Genomic DNA, 19,944 nt, shown 5'->3' with positions numbered 1-19,944 from the left:
TGTTCTGTAAGAATGAGCTGAGTTTCTACAAGAAATCAAGTATTTTAGGATAAGAAATACTCTCTTACAACCTATCTTTCTTCATCATATTGAGGAATCATCCCTGGCTGGTATATTGATTTTGTAATGTTTAAATAGAATAGAAAATAAGTAAAATTTAGAAAAAACCACTAGACTGTCACCACAGTATAAAACTAAATGAAGTGATATCTTATTGACTATAAAAATACATTTGCCAATAGTAAAGTTACTCAATGATTATCTATCCAGATCACAACACGAAATACATTGAAGGACCAGACACTAAGTTAAATGTAATTCTTTCATTTTGCAAGACAGATTGCCTCCATCATGTATTGGATTTCAATGGTACTTTGTCATTAGTCCAACAAATTCAGAGAACAGTAAATCCCCAGTTCACACATTTTCTGTACGAGTTGCTAAAAGAGGTTTCCACTAAGCTCATTAGTGATGACTTTACACTTGCTTTAAAAAATTATTATATATAGCAGTACCTAGTGTACTAAAATGATTGCTTTGTTATAAGAGAAAGGATTCAGAAAACTAAAACAAATATGTCTGTTCTAAAAATTGCAAGCCTTTTAGATTCAGTTCAAAGTGCTCTTTCTTCATTTATGCATTTTTGTGTAGACTGGAATTTTATATTTACCTCAGCAAATCAGTCCACTAATAAGCAGTTATCAACACCCAAGTAAAGACCTGCCATTTGAAACAGCTTTGATGTGACTGAAGACTCACAGTCATAAGTATGACAGAACAGCTTAGCTATTAAAATGTTTTATCTAGCAAAGCAATGTTCATCCTAATTGACTGAAATACTCTTTGAACACTATTATTGCAAGGCCACTTCCCTGCACAGTACTTTCATATGTAACTACCTGAATTACATCCTGAGATCCAGCACAACTATATCAAATCTTCTTATAACGTTTTCTTACACACATACTTTTGTCAAGCGACCAAAACAATAAAGCCCACTGTTATTTTTACTACCAGTTCCTTAGTTAATTTGATACGGAAATGTACTGGGATTTGTCATAGGACCTAATCACATCAGCCACACTATCAGAGGCTCGTTCACCTGCACATCTACCAATGTGATATATGCCATCATGAGCCAGCAATGACCCTCTGCCATGTACATTGGCCAAACCGGACAGTCTCTACACAAAAGAATAAATGGACACAAATCAGACGTCAAGAATTACAACATTCAAAAACCAGTCGGAAAACACTTCAACCTCCCTGGTCACTCTATTACAGACCTAAAAGTAGCAATTATTCAACAGAAACACTTCAAAAACAGACTCCAACGAGAAACTGCAGAACTGGAATTAATTTGCAAAATGGACACCATTAAATTAGGCTTGAATAAAGACTGGGAGTGAATGAGTCATTACACAAACTAAACTATTTCCCCATGCTAATTTTCCCCCTACTGTTACTCACCTTGTCAACTGTTTGAAATGGGCCATCCTGATTATCACTACAAAAGTTTTTTTCTCCTGCTAATAACAGCCCGCCTTATTCGATTAGTCTCATGTGAGTTGATATGGCAACACCCATTTTTTCATGTTCTCTGTATATATATATATATATATATATATATATATATATATATTATATATAATCTTCCTACTGTATTTTCCACTGCATGCCTCTGATGAAGTGGGCTTTAGCTCACGAAAGCTTATGCTCAAATAAATGTGTTAGTCTCTAAGGTGCCACAAGTACTCCTGTTCTTTTTATTATAAAAACTGCATGCCATCAGCTACTTCTATAGCAGGGGTAGGCAACCTATGGCACGCGTGCCAAAGGTAGCACGCAAGCTGATTTTCAGTGGCACTCACACTGCCCGGGTCCTGGCCATCGGTCCAGAGGGCTCTGCATTTTAATTTAATTTTAAATGAAGCTTCTTAAACATTTTAAAAACCTTATTTACTTTGCATACAACAATAGTTTAGTTATATATTATAGACTTATAGAAAGAGACCTTCTAGAAACATTAAAATGTATTACTGGCACGCGAAACCTTAAATTAGAGTGAATAAATGAAGACTCAGCACAACACTTCTGAAAGGTTGTTGACCCCTGTTCTATAGTGTTGTAAAAAGAAAGTTTGAGAGACTGGACCCTTATCACATGCAACGCTGGAAATCAGTTGGCCAAATTGGATGAGAACTATCCATCCATCTATTAGTCTGACTTCCCATTACAAGAGGTACTATTCCAGGGCTCCTTTAAGTACTGCTGTACAACTCTGGCATAATTCCAATATGACCGTTATGTCAAGCTGCCAGATAAGAATTCTGGGGCAGCCATCTGAAAACTACTTTACAAAATCTGAGCTACAAGGTAACAGGGTTTTCTTTGCCTACATCATTACTAATTTTAAAGCAAGTTTTAACTCTCCATAAATAAACATAACTGACAGAAAGGCAAAGCATAAAGTCATAAAAAATGTTTGATAGCCAACTCCACTTCATTAAGTTTCCTCCGAAATAAAATTAAAAATAAAAAAAAAATAAAAAAAAGGAAAAAGACCAAGTTCTGCAATATTTGTACTTAACATTTTTCTCAAAGTTATCAATTTGTAAGGAAAAGAGTCAAACACACTAATAACTTTCACCAAAAAGATATTTTCCAGGATTGTAAACAAAATGCTACTGATCTGACTTTTATCCTGTATCTAATAACTACATTTCATTAGTGCTGTATTTTTAGCAAACCTCTCCTGATCACCACTGCTATCATTTAAGTGATAACAAATTTTTGCATCGACAAACAATGGTATCTACAGTCCTTTATGTCAAAAATCACCAAATTAAGTATTTACCTTGAAGGAAAAACTGAAATTTACCTCTGGTCCTCTATGTAATTTCCATATGCATTTCAAATTAATAAAATCCATGTAAACTTACCTACAGTTTGGAGGAGGGTCTAATGTAATTTCTGCAAGTTCTTTCTGAATTCTTAAGAGAAAAGAAAAAGAAGATATAAAGCCAATACTTTTTCTTAAATGGATTTCCTCCAACTTTATGAAAAATATCTAATGTAGTTAATACTAAGATATATAGTTAGTTCTCATCTGTAATGGAAAGTTGATGTCAAAGTTTCATAAAACCGCTTAACAAAATATTTGACAAAAGTCAGGCTGCAATGTCTATTTTTTTTTTATTTTATTTTTTTGTGTTAAGTTTTTAATTTTAAGTTCACCCAGTTCTGTTGGGAGTAAATTTGGTCCTTTATATGTTTGAACCCAACCAAATGTACATAAACACTTTTTTTTTTGGGGGGGGGGGGGGGGTGCACACCATCTAGTCAGACCTGGCTTGTAGATCTTAAAAATCGTTACCAGTGTTTTGTCAGAAAGGATGCCGAATGAACCAACCTCATAAAAGAACCAGATTATGTCCATGGACAGGCCTATTATGGTAAGGCAATGCATACATTGAAAAAAACTGACCAATATTTTGAAAAATTAGGGGTCTAAAGATATAGACTTCATAGGCTGATTTTCAAATGTGCTGAGTACCCAGCAGCTCTGAAAACAGTCTCAGATAACCCAAGAACTGAGAATTTCACAGAGTTTGGCACATCGTAGTGAGGGGTGGACCCCTATGCCATGTCCCGGAACTGTAGCACAATTATCATTTATGGCATTACATTTCTTTATCTTCTGCTCATGTGCTGGGCCAAACCATTCCTCTTCCCCCAAATGAATTTAAGAGTGTAAAGCAGGAGTCTACCCATCAGTTTAGGAATCACCACCAGTTTAGATGAGAAAATTCCTATAGATTTGGCAGGGTAGCATGCCATCCATAGAGGCTCTCCAGACCACACATCCTGTAAACGTAGTCACGTTTTGGTTGGACGTGACTAGAAAAGGTGTTCAACCACAGCCTGGAGAGTTTTCTGCAGCATCCAGGGGTAAAAAGGAATAATTCAACATTACTGAATGCTCTCCCCCCTTCCAAAGATCTGGACTAAAGAAGCAGGTATCCATTGCTTTTTATCACCTCAATGAAGAAAATTGGAGTGACCAAATTACCTTTCCCCAGGATACATGCTAAATCTTAGCCACAGAGCTCAAGCCTAGCCTAAGGCACATGTGTATCTTGTTATAAGCTGCCACCACATATTCTATACACAAGCATGAGTAAAGAAATTGATTTCCCCAAGGTAAACATTCAGGTATATTAGAGCACTTAAGATAAAAATAAGCAATTTATTCTAATTCTAAACATAATATTAAGGTCTAAATGCAGTCCTGGATGTGGAAGATAATCTCAAATGCCCAGATTCTTAAAAGTATTTAGGCATTGGTGCACTTATCACCACAACTCCTAGGAGCTTTAGTAACATAAATCTCATTTTCAAACAACACGTTTCAATTCCATCAACAGTGTCTATATCCCATTTGAAAATGAGATTGAGTTTTCTAAAACAGTTAAGCAATGCTCAGCACAGCAATGACTAAATACCTTTTTAAAAACTGGGCCAAAGCCACTATCAATACTCCCCTTGTTCCATTAAGAATGCATTTTGTGATTCATTTGTTTGTTTGTAGCCTAAGAAGGTAAAGGAACCAGCCAAAAATAAAATGCTACCTCCTATATTAGTCCTATTCTCAAATAACTTGGGGAGGATGCGTGTGCACGTGTGTATATGGGGTTGCGGGGAAATTTGCAAGATGCTTCTGCGCAGGGAGAGAAATGAAATAGGTTTGATGATTCCAATTGCTAAAGAATGTAAATACTTCACTATATTGTGTATTTCATTATATTTCAATAGACAATATCTACCTCAATTAAAAACCGTGAATTAAAATTTTTTAACTGATATTTGGAAAAAAGTAATTAGAGAAATGCAAAAAAAAAAAAAAATCCACTTTAAAAAAAAAAAGAAAATATGAGAAGTTTAAGTGGGTCAACATACCAAACACTACCATTTTTTAAAAAAAATATATTTGCTAGACATCTCTCTCTCACCTTCTCCCCACCTTTAAGTATTAAAAGCGTACTTGTTTTACTTTTATCCCCTAAAAAAATGTTCCATACTTAAAATATCCTTTTTCCAGTTCAAAATTATATAAAATCCTATTTTGCTTACAAAATTTACACATTCCCTCATTTAGATCACGTGAACGCTTACGGAACATAGAAATCTCCTTCAGTTTTGTGGTGTATGTATTTTTCTCTCTGGCAAGTTTCAGAATGGCACTGAAAATGCACCACATCTGGGACTACACCGGGGTGGGCAAATTTTTTGGCCCAAGGGCCACATCTAGGAATAGAAATTGTATGGCAGGCCATGAATGCTCACAAAATTGAGGTTTGGCTCCGGTTGCGGCCACGGGCTCCGGGTTGGGGCCAGAAATGAGGAGTTCAGGGTGCGGGAAGGGGCTCCAGGCTGGGGCGGGAGGATGGGATGCGGGGTAAAGGCTCCAACTGGGGATGCGGGCTCTGGGGTGGGGCTGGGGATGAGGAATTTGGGGTGCAGAAGGGTGTTCTGGGCTGGTACTGAGGGGTTCATCAGGCAGAAGAGGGGGATCAGGGCTGGGGCAGGGGTGAAAGAAGGAGTGCAGGCTCCGGCTGCGGATACAAGATCTGTGGTGGGGCTGGAGAGGAGGGGTTTGGGATACAGGAGGGTGCTCCGGGCTGGGACCGAGAGCTTTGAATGGGGGGGGGGGAGGGAATCAGGGCTGGGACAGGGGATTGGGACATGGGGGGAGGCTCAGGGGTGCAGGCTCTGGGCGGCGCTTACCTCAAGCAACTCCCGAAAGCAGTGGCATGTCCCTTCTCCAGCTCCAATGCGGAGGTGCGGCCAGGCAGCTCTACACACTGCTCTGTCCGCAGGCACCGCCCATGCAGCTCCCATTGGCCATGGTTCTCAGCCAATGGGAGCTGCAGGGGCAGTGCTTTGGGTGGAAGCAGCATGAAGAGCGTAGCGCCCTGGATGCCCCTACACTAGGAGATGGAGGGGGGCTATGCCGCTGCTTTCGGGAGCTGTGTGGAGTGGCCCCCCACCCTGCTCCCCACTGGAGCGGGGCAAGCTCCAGACCCTGCTCCCCAGCAAGAGCTCCAGGGCCGGATTAAAATGGCTGGTGGGCTGTAGTTTGCCAATCTCTGGACTACATCCTCACTTTGAGCACCTATATACAGCAGCTGATACTTGATCATATCATGATCATATCATGAGGTGTATGAAACATCAAGAAGAGAATGAGAACAGACATTGCCCCATGTCCTAAACTACAAATCTTCCATTTTCAGTATCCTTTCACATCTAACCTCCTCCCCTTCTTTCCAGAACGAAGAGGGGAAGTTGTGGATGTCTCTCCTGCCCTCACCTCGTATCAGGCCCTAGTACAATGATTAGGGTCTTCAGATTGATGTCGATAGATCTGATTTTTTTAAAAGATGCTGTTAGGACAAACATGGGAATATTTGTGCTTAATTGTCTTAACTGCTATTTGTTTTGCTTTTGCTGGCCCCTAAAAGATGAGCAGAAGCAAGAATTTCATTGGGGATGAGGTGGAGGGAAGAAATCACAGTACCTTGCACAACTAGCCATAAAAATGAAACTGCATGCTACCTTGTATTTAAGTCCTGAACATGTGTTACAGTAGCAAACGTTTGAAATATAAATACCGACTGTATTTGTATTTTATTGTTGAAATTGCATGTAAATGACCAGATCATGTCCCCAAAGTCCCTATATTAATGGTCTCCTACATGTAGATCACCCTTACTACACACAGACCGTGGTAGTGCTGCTAATACTCTTACTGTCTCCCTGGTGAACTCATTTCAGAAACAGGCAATGGAGGGGAGGCACATCATTCCTTGTTCACGATAAACACCACAGAGTTAGTAAAGGATATACAGACTCTAGCAGTATAACCTATTCTGCAGGGACCCTTCAATGGTAGGAAACCCTAGTAGCATGGCTTCAGTGGAGCTACACCACCTGAGAGTGGAGTGGATAATCCAGAGACACCAGAGGCACAGGAACCAATACACAGATTGCTGTAGCCTCTGAAGTATCCCTCAGAAACCACAACGTTTCCTTCCTCCCCCTTGGCAACTATCCCCATGGATTTTGTTGCCAACAGATTTTCTGCCCAAAATGTATTTATATTAAACAATGCCAGGCTATATTATATAATAAAAAATGAAAATATACATTTGTTTTATTTTTATTAAGTACTATTATGTTATTTGACTGGTGAGAGAGAAGCATGTTCTAGTAGTCAGAATCCAGGACTGGGTACCAGGAACACCGAATTTGCAATGTCACTCAAATGCTCCTTTTATGGTCTTAGAAAAGTCACAACCTCTCTCTCCGTGTTCCCCCATTTTACAGATGTGGAAAATACTGATCAAGCCTGAAAGGATTAGCTAATCTAGGACAAGCTTTTTCAAAATTAAAAGTGCTGTCAAATATTAATAAATATGAGGCTGTGGGGAACTATTGCTGTAAGACTAGCAGGATTGCTTGCTGTCACTTGTAAAGTAAGGACTCTGTAGCATTTTTATGAGGAAAATATTGAGGACTGAATACATTAGAGAGGCTCAGGTCCTGCTATTTATTGGCATGTAGTCATTTTTCCTAGAAGCTCATTTTATCGCTTCCATTTTTCTGGGTTATGTGCCTCCCTTCACATAAACATTAGGCAACCCAAAAACCCAGATTGGAGAAAATTTAGACCACATTTTAAAACAGGGCAAACCCTATTATATATTTCATTCTTTCAAAAGTTGTGACAGAATAGGGTCCTTGGAAATTAAACTAAGAATGACTGTTGAAGCAGGAGAACAGAATATATTAAGAATACTTATAAATGCCAACTTAAAAAAAAATCATGGAGTTGTTTTCCTTTTTTAGTATTTTGTCTGTCACTTTTGGCTTATCAAGTAGAATACTTGTTGCCAAATTTATTTAAAATACTATTATATTATGGCAACCCTCTCTGTTATTTAGAAAGGTTATGGATGGCCCACTTCTCTATGATTGTATTTCAACAAACAAAATATCCATGACTTAGTTGATGTTTTAATATCTTTCCAGGAACAAAAGGCTACATAATTCAGTTTCATAAATTCACAGTTCAACATAAAAATTTGCAGACCAAAGACAAAATGACAGGTTTTAAACTAGCAACCTCAAGAGCAGAGAGCCCAGCAGAATAATATTTCTATCTGTTAAGCTATTATGCTAAGCAAGAACGGATACACTTCTCTCAATCCAAAGGTCGTGCTAAGATTTGCTATTTAAGACATAAGATGCCTTCTCTTTTTAAGGACAGCAATTCAGTTTCATGTCTGAACTGTAATTATGATATGCAGTGAGTTTTTCAATCCTGACATGTTAGGTAAGGAAGATTACTATTTAAGGTAACACCCCCTGGGTAAAGCAAATTGAAGGAATGGTACATAATATGATTTGTATACTGTAAGCTATTACCTGTGTATCAACTAGCCCTAGACGCATTCACATCAAGGGACACTGCAATATGAAAGGTTGCAATAGTATTCTGCCTTTTTGATGCCATCTAAGTCAGTACTTCCACTGATGCGAATAGCAGAAAGCCTATATTTTTTAAACAAAATCAGACCTTAGTTACTGGTCAACATTCCGTCTAAGGAAGCAAAAGGCTACTTGCAATAAAATTCTGTTCTATCCAGGTACTTCTATCGCACTAATAGCTATGGTTTCTGGGCATCTTAGATGTCTTATCAGCTGACCCACATATCCCAAACTTATCACTCTTCTACTGGAACCACACAAAGAAACCCACTAAATGGGAGTGAGGAGAAAAGAGAAAAAAGAAGGAAAATACAAGTCAACACAGAATACTGACAGAAGAAAATACAAGTCAACACAGAATACTGACAGAAGAAAACTCATCGAAGTAAGATGAACATCCTATGACTGCAACATTTGCAATTAAATTAACCACCAAAAACGAATTAAAAGAATGTTGATAATGCTACACAAACTAAAAAAACGCAGGAATACAGCGAAGCACAAAATGCCTCTCCCTTCCCTCAAAATCAAGCCATTTTAGGGAGCATTAAATTGCCAAGGTGGCACCCTACAGAGAATATATATTATAGAACATCTTGGAGCACATTTCACACGTAACTGAACATTTCCTTCTATTGATTTATATAAAAAAACTAATATTGCTGAAGTGACTTTTATAAGTAAAATTACTTTTAGTCTCAAATTTATAACACACAGCAAGAAAACTCATATTACAATTCCTTAGATCTTAATTATAATCTGAGATACACAGGGTAATTATTCAGGATAATGTATCTAAAAAGAGATTGCTACTACACTTTCACATGCGCGAATAGATTTTTCAAGTGTGTGACAATGCATGACTTCCAAACTCAGATCAGAATGAAGTCTGCAGTCTGTAGACTATAATTTAGCACTTGAAATAAGACTAAGCTCCAGACTTGTTAGATTAGTTTTTCCAGTGCTGTCTAATAACTATAATGCATGTAAAATCTGGATGCTTTAAATTATTCTACTAATTTCAATTGTGTTGATTCCTGAATTATTTTAGAGTTATTAAAAACAGTTACTGGATTAAATTCTGTCCTCCATTATGCAAACATTATTGGGATTTTAGAGTAACGACTGGATTCAGTGGGGTTACGTGTACGTAACAGAGAACAGAAATTGGTTTCCGCAAAATATTTGTGCAGTCTTTCTTCACAATCAACTGGTAAAAAACTCACTATTATTTTTGAAGAGATGAAAATTTCAAGTAAACTGCTAAACCTCTAATCCTGCAAGCAGTCCTATTAAGTTGTGTTTACAGAAACACCTTCTAAGGCAGAGTTTTTCAAAGTTCGGGTCGCAACCCAGTACTGGGTTGCAGCATGTAAGGCACTGGGTCGCCTTGCTCAGCACCCAGGAACCCTAGCGGCTCTGGTCAGCACCGCTGATCAGGATGTTAGAAGTCCCGTCGGTGGTGCTGCCCAGTTAAGGCAGGCTAGTGCCTACCTGTTCCGACACTGAGCTGCGCCCTGGAAACGGGCAGCAGCGGGTCTGGCCTCTAGGCAGGGGGGCCACGGGACTCCGCGTGCTGCCCTTGCCCCGAGCACTGTCTCCACAATCCAGGAACGGTTCCCAGACAATGGGTGCTGGGGGGGCGGTGCCTGCAGAGCTGCTTGCATGCCTCCGCCTAGGAGCCAGACCTGCTGCTGCTAGCCACTTCCAGGGTGCAGCGCAGTCCATGGTGTGAGGACAGGCAGGAAGCCTGCCTCTGCATCCCAGCTGCGTCACTGACCAGGAGACGCCAGAGGTAAGTTCATGCCCCAACCCTGCACTTCAATCCCCTGCCATAACCCTGAGCCCCCCCAAACCTAGAACCCCTTCTTGCACCCCAAACCCCTCATCCCTGGCCTCATCCCAGAGCCTGCACCTCCAGCCTAGAGCCCTGACCCCCACACCCAACCCCCTCCTGCACCCCAACCCTCTGCCCCAGCCCTAAGCCCCCCAACCCAGAGCCCCTCTTGCACCCCAAACCCTTCACCCTCAGCCCCACCTCAGAGCCTGCACCCCAAGCCCAGAGCCCTGACCCCCTCCTGCACCCTGCCCCCCTGCCCCAGCCCAGAGCCCCCTCCCACACCCTGAACCCCTCATTCCTGGCCCTACCCTGCAGCCCTCACACCCGTATCCCAACCCTCTGCCCCAGCCCTGAGCCCCTCCCACACCCCTCATACCCAGCTTCACTGGGTCACAGGCACCACCAATTTTCTTCAACTAGGTCCCCAGAAAAAAAAGTTTGAAAACCACTGCTCTAAGGTGTTTGTCTTAATATCACATATTGAGAGGTAAGTACCTTTCAAATTTCCTTTTTCTCCCCCAAAGCTACTCCTTGCAAGTGGTAAATAAAAAGGCAACAGGACACTTTAGGAGTTTACTTTCTTCCCCATATTCTTAAAACATTCCAAATGATTTTCACATATGTTTCAAACAGCTACCTTATCAAGCTAAGAACTTGTATATTAAATTTTCAGCCTAAATAATTAGTAAGTGGAGTTACAACCCATTGAAAATGGGGTTTGGATAAGAAAGTAGAAACAACTTTAACTGAAGTGACTATGCAGTTACCAATATTGATAAGACTAATATCTAAATAAGTCTCTTACTACTTTACAGAAATATTAAACTATAAATATATTAAACATAGCCAAACACTTTCAAGAAGCATAGTTCTTGGAAAACATTTCAACTTTCACATTCATAATTTTTTTATATTACTATACATATAAAACTGCTGTGTTATAGTCTGATTGGCAAACATATCTGTCTGCAATTGGAATAATTAGTTTCAGCAGAAACCACAAGCAGATATGATTAAATTTTAAAAGGTTTAAGTAATTTTATCATTGCTAAATGCATGTTAATAAGAGCTCTAAGCTTTGAAGACACAAAACTAAGAATAATAGCCCAACTTCTGACATTATCATTAATTTTTTTAATACAGTAGTGTCCACAGGCCCCAGTCAGAATCATGGTATCATTGTTCTAGACACTGTTCAAACATATATTCCTATATGCAGGCTGTGTTCTAAAAAGGCTACAAGACACAACAAGTAGATGTAACAATAGGAGATGATTTGTCAGCATGGGCAAGGTTAGAAGTAAAAGCAACTACAAAGACCAGGTATTTGCACAATTTGATAGCTCTAAGTTATTGACAGTCATTCTTCTCCCTTTAGTTATAAAATATTAAAAGTTAGATATTAGTAATCCCCACTGATCCTCTGCCAACTGATAATGGCTAGATAATCTTCTGTAAGCATCATGGTAGAAGTGGACCTTGAGGAAAGATTTGAAAGGCAGGTGAGGGAAGAGGGCATTGGCTCCACAGACTACATAAAGGAAGATTATCTTTGAATAAAATGAAAGCATGAAGATACAGAGAAATGGACAAAATGAGTGATCAATACTGGCATCACTGGCAGGATGGAGAGTGACTCATTAAGATACAGGAGGGGATACGTAGGGAGGTTTAGATCTGTGAGCCTGGTACAAATAAATTATATACTGTCAAGTCAAGGTAAGGTAAAATGTATGAATTAAAATGTACACACACTAGTATTTGCAGCCTGGTGCTACATACCACATTTACAGGAAACTCCAAATGAACGCAATGGGGGCCTGATTCTCTTCTCTTTTATACTAGTTTTACAACAGTAGCTCCTAATTTAGACTGGTGTAAATTAGTGAAGAATCAGGCTCAGAGTCCTACGCGAATTAGGTCTGCACATTTGGGTTCTACATGAACTCTTTTAAATTTGTATTGTATATGGGTTCCCTTTAATAGGTTTTGAACATTGCTGCCTAAAGTAATGCTGATGTGACAGAGCTACACTGTTAATGCAGGCTTCCTCTGCACAGTCCAGACATGCCAGTGAACCAGTGACTGATGTGACACCGTGGAGTCACTTAAATAACTATTTTCCAAATCTACCATTCCTCTCAGGAAGGGGAAAAAACAAAAACAGAATTAAGACATACCACAGTTTAATGTAATGAAACAAAAACACATTTGTTCATTCCATCATTTCTGACTTGACCATCTGGGACAAGAAAATGCAGTACTTTGTAGTGATAGGTATTACAGTAGTCTCCTAGCACGCTGAATTACTGACCTGTCTGAAATGTTTATGGTTAATTAACTAAGTTACACTGACAAGTTTCTCTCTCTTTCTTACACACACACACACTTCATAAGAATACAAAAAACTGTCTGAGTTATACTAAGAATAAAACAGTGTCAGTTTCTATCATGCAAGCTAATATTAAACCCAGGTGAAAACAAACCAGTCTGTCAAATAAATAAATGAAACAGCAGCATACAGGTCGCATTTCGACCCCAAAGAACTAATGTACAGATTCAATCATATTGTAATAAAACATTAAGAAAATTAATTAGGCTGATGCCCATCCAAAAGACTACAAAGAGCAGGGTACCTTTTAGCACTAGTTGATAGTTTAGCGGCTGTTTTGCTAGAGATCTTGCCCTCCTTCTTCTTGGGTTGAACCTGCTCCCTTTCTTGCTCTTGCTGAACACCCTCACGTTGATCTCCATCAGAGCTGCCTCCACTAGTGCTTGGGCTATCATCAACTCTTTGCCCTTCAGTGGACATTTTAGACTCTGGGCTAAAAAAGACAAAGGCGAGTAAGGAATCTTTTCTTAAAATGTCTGATAGCATAGTATCGTTACTGACTTTAAAAAAAAAAGAGATAAACAGGATGAAAAAAATCACTTGCTTAATACAGTACTCCTTATATTGCAGCATTTTAGTCTGCAGTATTGAAGAATCTAGCCATAAATGTCTATACAGTAACGCAAAAGATAGCCATTTTACACCACCTAAAAAGGATAGAACAAAATATGAAAAACCCTTTTACATATATGAAAAATATCTAAAGGGAGATACCATTTATTCTGGGTAAGTGGAAAATAAAACAGAATGAGTAAGACAATCCAGTGTTAATGGAGTGGATAGCTCAATGGATTGGTGATGAGATGAAGTGTTTCACCTCTAGGACGCTGGTTCAAATCAGGCCCCTTTTGTTAGTAACTGGCAGTCATTACTATTTTAAGACTATTCATTAGCCCACACGTAAAAAGTCTGGGCTAACTCCAACTCCTAGTGGATGGGTTTCCACTTTATAGAATTCACATTTTGGTTGGCCCCCTTGAAGAATGTCCTTTTAAGCCTAACCTATCTTTCGTAGCTAGAGATGATACTCCCACACCAGGGAGTAAGCACATTGGTGGGGAAACGTAAGGAAATCTGTACTGCTGAAGCCTGTTTGTGAGCAGAGGACATCAGACTATAAATCTGTCAATGAACACTAGTCACCAAGAAATCTAACTTTATCTCAATATATTTTATATGCCTAGTTCTCACACTTGTAATATTTAGCTATATTCTTCTTTTCTTCCTTCACTTTAATCACTGCATTTCTTCAACTATAGACTGTTTAAATTAAAACGGTTGTAATTAATATTATGACTTTTCTGTTGTAAATTAAGGCTTTTTCTTGGGGGTTAGATCTAAGATTGCCAGATGCAGTGGCAACGATTGCTAACTGAATCTATAAGAAATCTGAAGCAACACTAGAAGGCCCTCCTTTACCTCAGTGACATCACTATGTTTTCTTTGTGGTATTTTATTAAAAGAACAACTTTAACAACACATAGGGCCAACTTTTGCTCAGTTACATCTGTGCAACCTACATGAACTCAGTGGAATTGTACAGATGTAATTAACATCAGAATCTGACCTACAGTGCACGATGAGGTTTATGTTCAAAATTCTTTTAGTCTGTGAACTTTGTCTCGTTTATCCTTTTAGCCATATACAGAAACCATAAGCAGAACACCAGTTACAGAAAACTGTACATCTCAATTATAATATGCTGCAATTTTCTCTCAAGAGCCTAAATCAGGATTCCAGACTCTTGACTCTAAAACAGCAGTTCTCAAACTGTGGGTCAGGACCCCAAAGTGGGTCGCAACCCCATTTAAAGGGGTTGCGAGAGTTGACGTTAGACTTGCTGGGACCAAAGCCCAAGCCCAAGCCCCACCGCCCGGGGCCGAAGCCCGAGGGCTTTATCCCTGAGTGGTGGGGCTCAGGCTACAGACCCCTTCCCCCACCTATGGCTTAAGCCCTCAGACTTTGCCACTGCCACACAGGACAGTGGAGCTCAGGAGTCCCCCCCTCACGGGTTGTGTAGTAATTTGTTGTCAGAAGGGAGCTGCACTGCAATGAAGTTTGAGAACCCCTGTTCTAAAAAATATGATGTAAAATTTGTGATAGTTTGCTCATATAACCCACTAAAAGTTTATTAATAGTTTGTAACTGAACATTAAGATGCAAATCTTCTATCCAGACAGTATTGCCAGCACATATATGGAAAGAGGGCAGTGGAAAGAAGAACAAACTTCAGTGTCACTGAGGTGGCATTGGAAGAAAGAAAAAAAAAAGTAAAGCAAACAAAGGTCCAAAAATTGTTATAGTTGCATACTGAAAAAAAGAATTTTCTGCAGTTAGGAGCATTACCAAAATCTTAAATTTATCAAAAACAGTATACACGTTGCTTAAATAATGGCCTCCAATGAGGGCCCGATACTGTATTATTCATGTGAATAAATCCTAATGACTTTCATATAAATTAAGTCCCTTTGCTTAATTTATATGACTGTTTATCAAAGCAGTTAAGGTTTGGAGGGTTGGGATTCAGAATTCTTAGAGAGAACACCAGTTGATGATGTTGGAAGCTAGATTAGATTAGCCTTAATCAGTATCAGCTCTTTTTTTTTGTTTTGATTACGAAAATGGTTGTATTGTACAGACTTAGTGGTGCATTTAAGAATGGAAAATGATGCATTATTTGACTTCTCCAGTTAAGAGTAAACAATTCTTTTATTTCTTAATTTTTTCCTACAGCAGAGACATAACATTGTCTTTTCCATATTTCACATTTTACACAGGTTAATCTTTAGGTATCTACATCCCAGTTGTCAAGTCTTAAGGGAGAAAAATAAAGCTTTAAATTAATAAACAAGCTACTGTATATACCGATAGTTTCAAGATTGAGTTACAATTATTAAATGAGACAAGGTGGGCGAGGTAATATCTTTCATTGGACCAACTTCTGTTGGTGAGAGACATGCTAAAAGAAATTACCTCACCCACCTTGTCTCTCCAACATCCTGGGACCAATATTGCTACAGCTACACTGCATACAATTATTAAATGCACATTTTGACTTTGCAGCTACATAGAGATATATTTTCTGTTTCTATACAGAGGTAAAACAATCTAATATTTCCTTAAAACATTTGAGATATTCTTTATTTGCCCTGCAAGTTCGGATATTGATCTTCCACTAACATTTAATTTTAGAATGTGAGGATTATCCACACAACATAGGTATACTTTATAACTGATGGCCAAAAAAAAAAAAAAAAAAACCAACAACATTTTTTAATGAAGCTTATGTCCACAGAAGGTCTGCTGTGGATGATTCTGCTATAAATATTACTATTATCCAAGAACTGCTGTACTCACTTCATGAGTTCAGGTTACTACCCAACAAATATATGCAGAAACAGTAGCCCATAGTGTATAATTACTGTAACAAGTAATGCCAGCTTTTACAACATGAAAATGTTTAAATCTGTCATTTAATGTCTGGCTATTTTCTTATTTTGCTCTCTCAGAGACAAATATTTTCCATACTCTCCCTTTTATTTTAAATAAAAATCAAGTTATATTTTATTTAAGTATTGAAAGCTAAATTTAACCTCGATAAAAGGATATTTAAAAGGGTCTGCTTCAAATATGTGGCCAAAATAAGAAAAACAAAGAACAACAAGAGAGTAGAAACATCAACAGGGGGAATGACATTGTGGGAAAACATTTCAGTGCAATTACACAAACACATACACAAAATATTTCTTGAAGCCAAATATCCCCAAAGACTTGTCTCAGTGCAAAGAGAAAAGCAAAAGACTGTGTCCAATTCTCTGGACTTCTAAATTATGCCACATTCAAAATTTAAACCCTCTGCTGCCCTTGTGTTGAGAGAACTGGATGGAGGGAACAGAAGGGGGGATTAAAAGTATTTCCCTGAACACATCATGATTCTTCAGAGACCTTGGTATCAAACCCCCATCTATAAATTTTAAGTCAAACATGTTCAACAGAACCTACTTCTTCCATTTATCCCATGCTTCCCCTTCCCCTCCCACCCACCCCAAAAATCCAAACAAAAAACAAACAGTAGCAGCTAGGGAAAGAGATCCTGGCAATGTGCAGATAGGTCCTGAGGGCAGCTGAGCCAGTGATGAGGTCTTTCTAAAGCTGCCTTAATTCCTATAAGCAAAGATAAATTGAACTTTTCTGCTGGGTTCATGAAAAGAAGCAGCAGGAGCAGCCACCTCACTTGATCTTCATTAGAAACAATAAAGGGCGAAAAGATCAAAACATTACAGGAGAGAAAACAGGAGGAGTCCGATTGCTAGCCAGCCAGGCCAGTGTCTATGGTTGAGAGAGGAACCCAGAAAGAAATAAAAAGCTGCTGCTGCTGCTGCAGCTCTAGACTGAAACACACACACACACCCCTCGCCTATTTTCCTGCTGCCTGGAGGGGGAGGGGGAGGCACATGTCATAGAGACACAATGTGCAATAATTATGCAGTACTAGAAGATAGCAGGAGACTGAAACAGGCACTTTTCAAAAGGACATTTATCCTGCACTTTCCAGATACTTTGTGTGGAGGAGGAAAGGGGTAGGGAGAAGGTGGAAAGAGAGAGGTTGGAAGGAAAAGGATTAGGGGTGAGAAATAGGTGACAGTGGATGACGGAAGGAGAAGACTTTGTAAGAAAGGCACAGGGGTTATATGAGGAAGAGATGGGGGTTGGACAAAATGAGCTAAGGGATTACTTTGCTCCTGTCATTGTGCAGTGGGGTGGTTTAGATCCATTTCGGCTAGAGAGGGGGCTGTTGCATAGGGTAGAATTCCTTACTCTGAAACCAGTCCTTACTTGTGTTTACTAATTCCCATCCTTATGTATTTCTGGAAGGGGGGGAAGAGGTTGCTCCTCATCCCACTCCTTGGGGGCAAGGGGTTATAACAGTGATAACTGGGAGATAAGGGGATAATGGGGGATAGAATTATTTGACCCCTCTACGTGTTTGTGCATGAGTGCAGAGAGAGGATAAGGGGTGTTTAAGAACAAGGTACTAAGGAGAAAAAGGTATTTCTAGGAGATAGAAGTATTATAGGGAACAGTGAAGGAGGTATTGCTGGAAGATGCAGGTATTCTTGTAGAAAGACTTTGAGAGAAGGCATTTCTAGGACCCTGGGAGAGGAACAGAGGCAGGATGGATGTGGTGGAGGGGGTGGAAAAGGGGGAATTGATGGGGCTAGGTCAGGGGATGCGATGGGGGAGAGGGGTGGCAGGGGGATGGATGGGGCTATTACAATGAGATGTGGTGGGGTGCCAGAGGGCAGGTGGATGTGATAGAAGTGATAGAGGGGACATGAGGAATTTGGGGAGCTGTGGGATGGATGTAGCTGGGGCAGATGACATGAGGATGGATAGACAGAATTGGCTGGGGGACACAGGGATGGACAGATGGACAGGTCAGGGAATGTGGTAAGGGTGGGAGAACAGATGGATGGGGCTATGCTGGGGAGAGAGGGTAGGGAGAATGTAGGGATCAGTGGGGCTATGGTTGGGGGACCTGGGGAAGGATGGATGGGGCAGGGGGATAGGATGAGAAGAGGTGGCAAGGGCATAGGGATGGATGGGACTATGGAAAGGGGATGGGGTGGGGGGCTCAAGGGAGCAGGGGGACAAGTGCTTCTGGAGTAGCCGGGGGGGGGAGAAGTAGAGGAATGGGCTAGGAAGGAGGTGGTGGTGCCAGGGCGTAGGGGAACCAGGCAGGGGGAGCAGGAGGTTGGGGGGCAGGCAGTGCCAGGGGAGTAGAGGAACAGAGCATGGGGGCAGAGGGATGTGGGGGTGGCAGGCAGTGCCAGGGTAGGGGAATGGGACAGAGGGCTGGGAAGAGCAGGGGGATGTGGTGGAGGGCACAGGCAGTGGTGGGGGCAGCTGGATGTGGGGGGTGTAAAGTGATGGGGGCAGGTATTGCTGGGGATAAAAGGGATGGGTGAGGGGCAGGAGGGCACAAGGGAACAGGCGATGCCCTGGGTGGGGTGCGGTGGGAGAGGGATGGGGCAGGAGGATGTGGTGCCGGGGGAGGGGTTAGAGGAATGAAGCGGGGGGAGCAGGCAGTGCTGGGGGGGACGGGAGCAGGCAGTGCCGGGGGCGGTAGGGAGAGGGGGGGCGTTACCTGTGGGCGAGCGGGTGCAGGGCTAGGGCTGGTGCCGACTCAGGCTGCGGGCGCTGCGCTGCACGGTGGACGGGCGGCCCGGGTCGGGCCAGGCGAGGGGTGGGGGCTGCGTGCTGCCCCCTCGGCTACTGCTGCCGCCGCCGCTGCCCGAAGAGAAGTGAAGCTGCCGCCGCGCGCACCCGACCCCGCCGCGCGCGCGCTCCCGACAGCCAATGAGCCCGGAGCTGGCAGTTCGGGGGAGGAGCGGGCTCGCGCGCACGTTCTCAGAGGGGGAGGAGAAAATGACAAGCGAGCGGGTGCGGGGGTGGAGGGGTCTGGCGGGAGCGCGCGTTAAAGGGAAACACCGATGGGAGCGCTGGGATGAGAAAATTGAATCGGATGCGAGAGGAGCACGGGAGTGGGGGGATGGGAACGGGTTGGTGCGGGGGGGAGCTGGGTGCCTGGGGGGGTAGGTAAGGGGGAGCTGGGTGCCTGGGGGGGTAGGTAAGGGGGAGCTGGGTGCCTGGGGAGGGGTTAGGTGGCAGGGACCTGGGTGTGGGGGTGAGTGGGTTAGGTGGCAGGGAGCTGGGTGCCTGGGGGAGTTAGGTGGCAGGGAGCTGGGTGTGGGGGTGAGGGGGTTAGGTGGCAGGGAGCTGGGTGCCTGGGGAGATTAGGTGGCAGGGAGCTGGGTGTGGGGGTGAGTGGATTAGGTGTGGGGGGGGGCTGGTGGGTTAGGGATTGGGGAGCTAGGTGGGTATGTGTGGGGGAGCTGGGTGCCCAGGGGGTGGGTTATGTGTAGGGGAGCTGGGTGCCTGGAGGGTTATGTGTAGAGGAGCTTGGTGTGTATGTGGGGGGGGGCGGTTATGTGTAGGGGATGTAAAGGCATGGGGGATTATGTTTAGGGAAGGTGGTTGCAGTGGGGTTACGTATGGACATCATTGGACTGGGCACCGGGATGGGTGAAAGAAGGGGCTAGGTCTGATGGAAGCTGGGTGCTGAGAGAGCTAAGGTGGGTACATCCCAGCTTAAATA

General features: G+C 41.7%; 1 protein-coding gene across 4 annotated transcripts in view; it reads right to left on the bottom strand.

The window, feature by feature from the left end:
* Window positions 1-19,132, bottom strand: part of LOC101949407 (ubiquitin-conjugating enzyme E2 E2) — a 313,447-nt gene extending 294,315 nt beyond the window's left edge. The window contains exons 1-3 of one of the 4 annotated variants that reach the window (XM_065583479.1): window positions 18,934-19,132; window positions 13,030-13,218; window positions 2,943-2,993 (exon numbers count right to left, since the gene is read on the bottom strand). Coding sequence is in view for 2 of the 4 variants with exons in the window: in XM_005297063.5 (XP_005297120.1) it covers window positions 2,943-2,993; window positions 13,030-13,205 (227 nt within the window). In the remaining 2 variants the exon portion in view is untranslated. Of the gene's footprint in view, window positions 1-2,942; window positions 2,994-13,029; window positions 13,219-18,933 lie in introns of those variants that run through there. The other 3 variants (XM_005297063.5, XM_065583478.1, XM_065583476.1) reach the window with 3 other exon arrangements.
* Window positions 19,133-19,944: the final 812 nt, after the last annotated feature.

This window comes from Chrysemys picta, chromosome 2 (assembly GCF_011386835.1).
Source record: "Chrysemys picta bellii isolate R12L10 chromosome 2, ASM1138683v2, whole genome shotgun sequence".
NCBI lineage: Eukaryota > Metazoa > Chordata > Testudines > Emydidae > Chrysemys > Chrysemys picta.
This window is presented reverse-complemented; position numbering and strand designations above follow the sequence as displayed.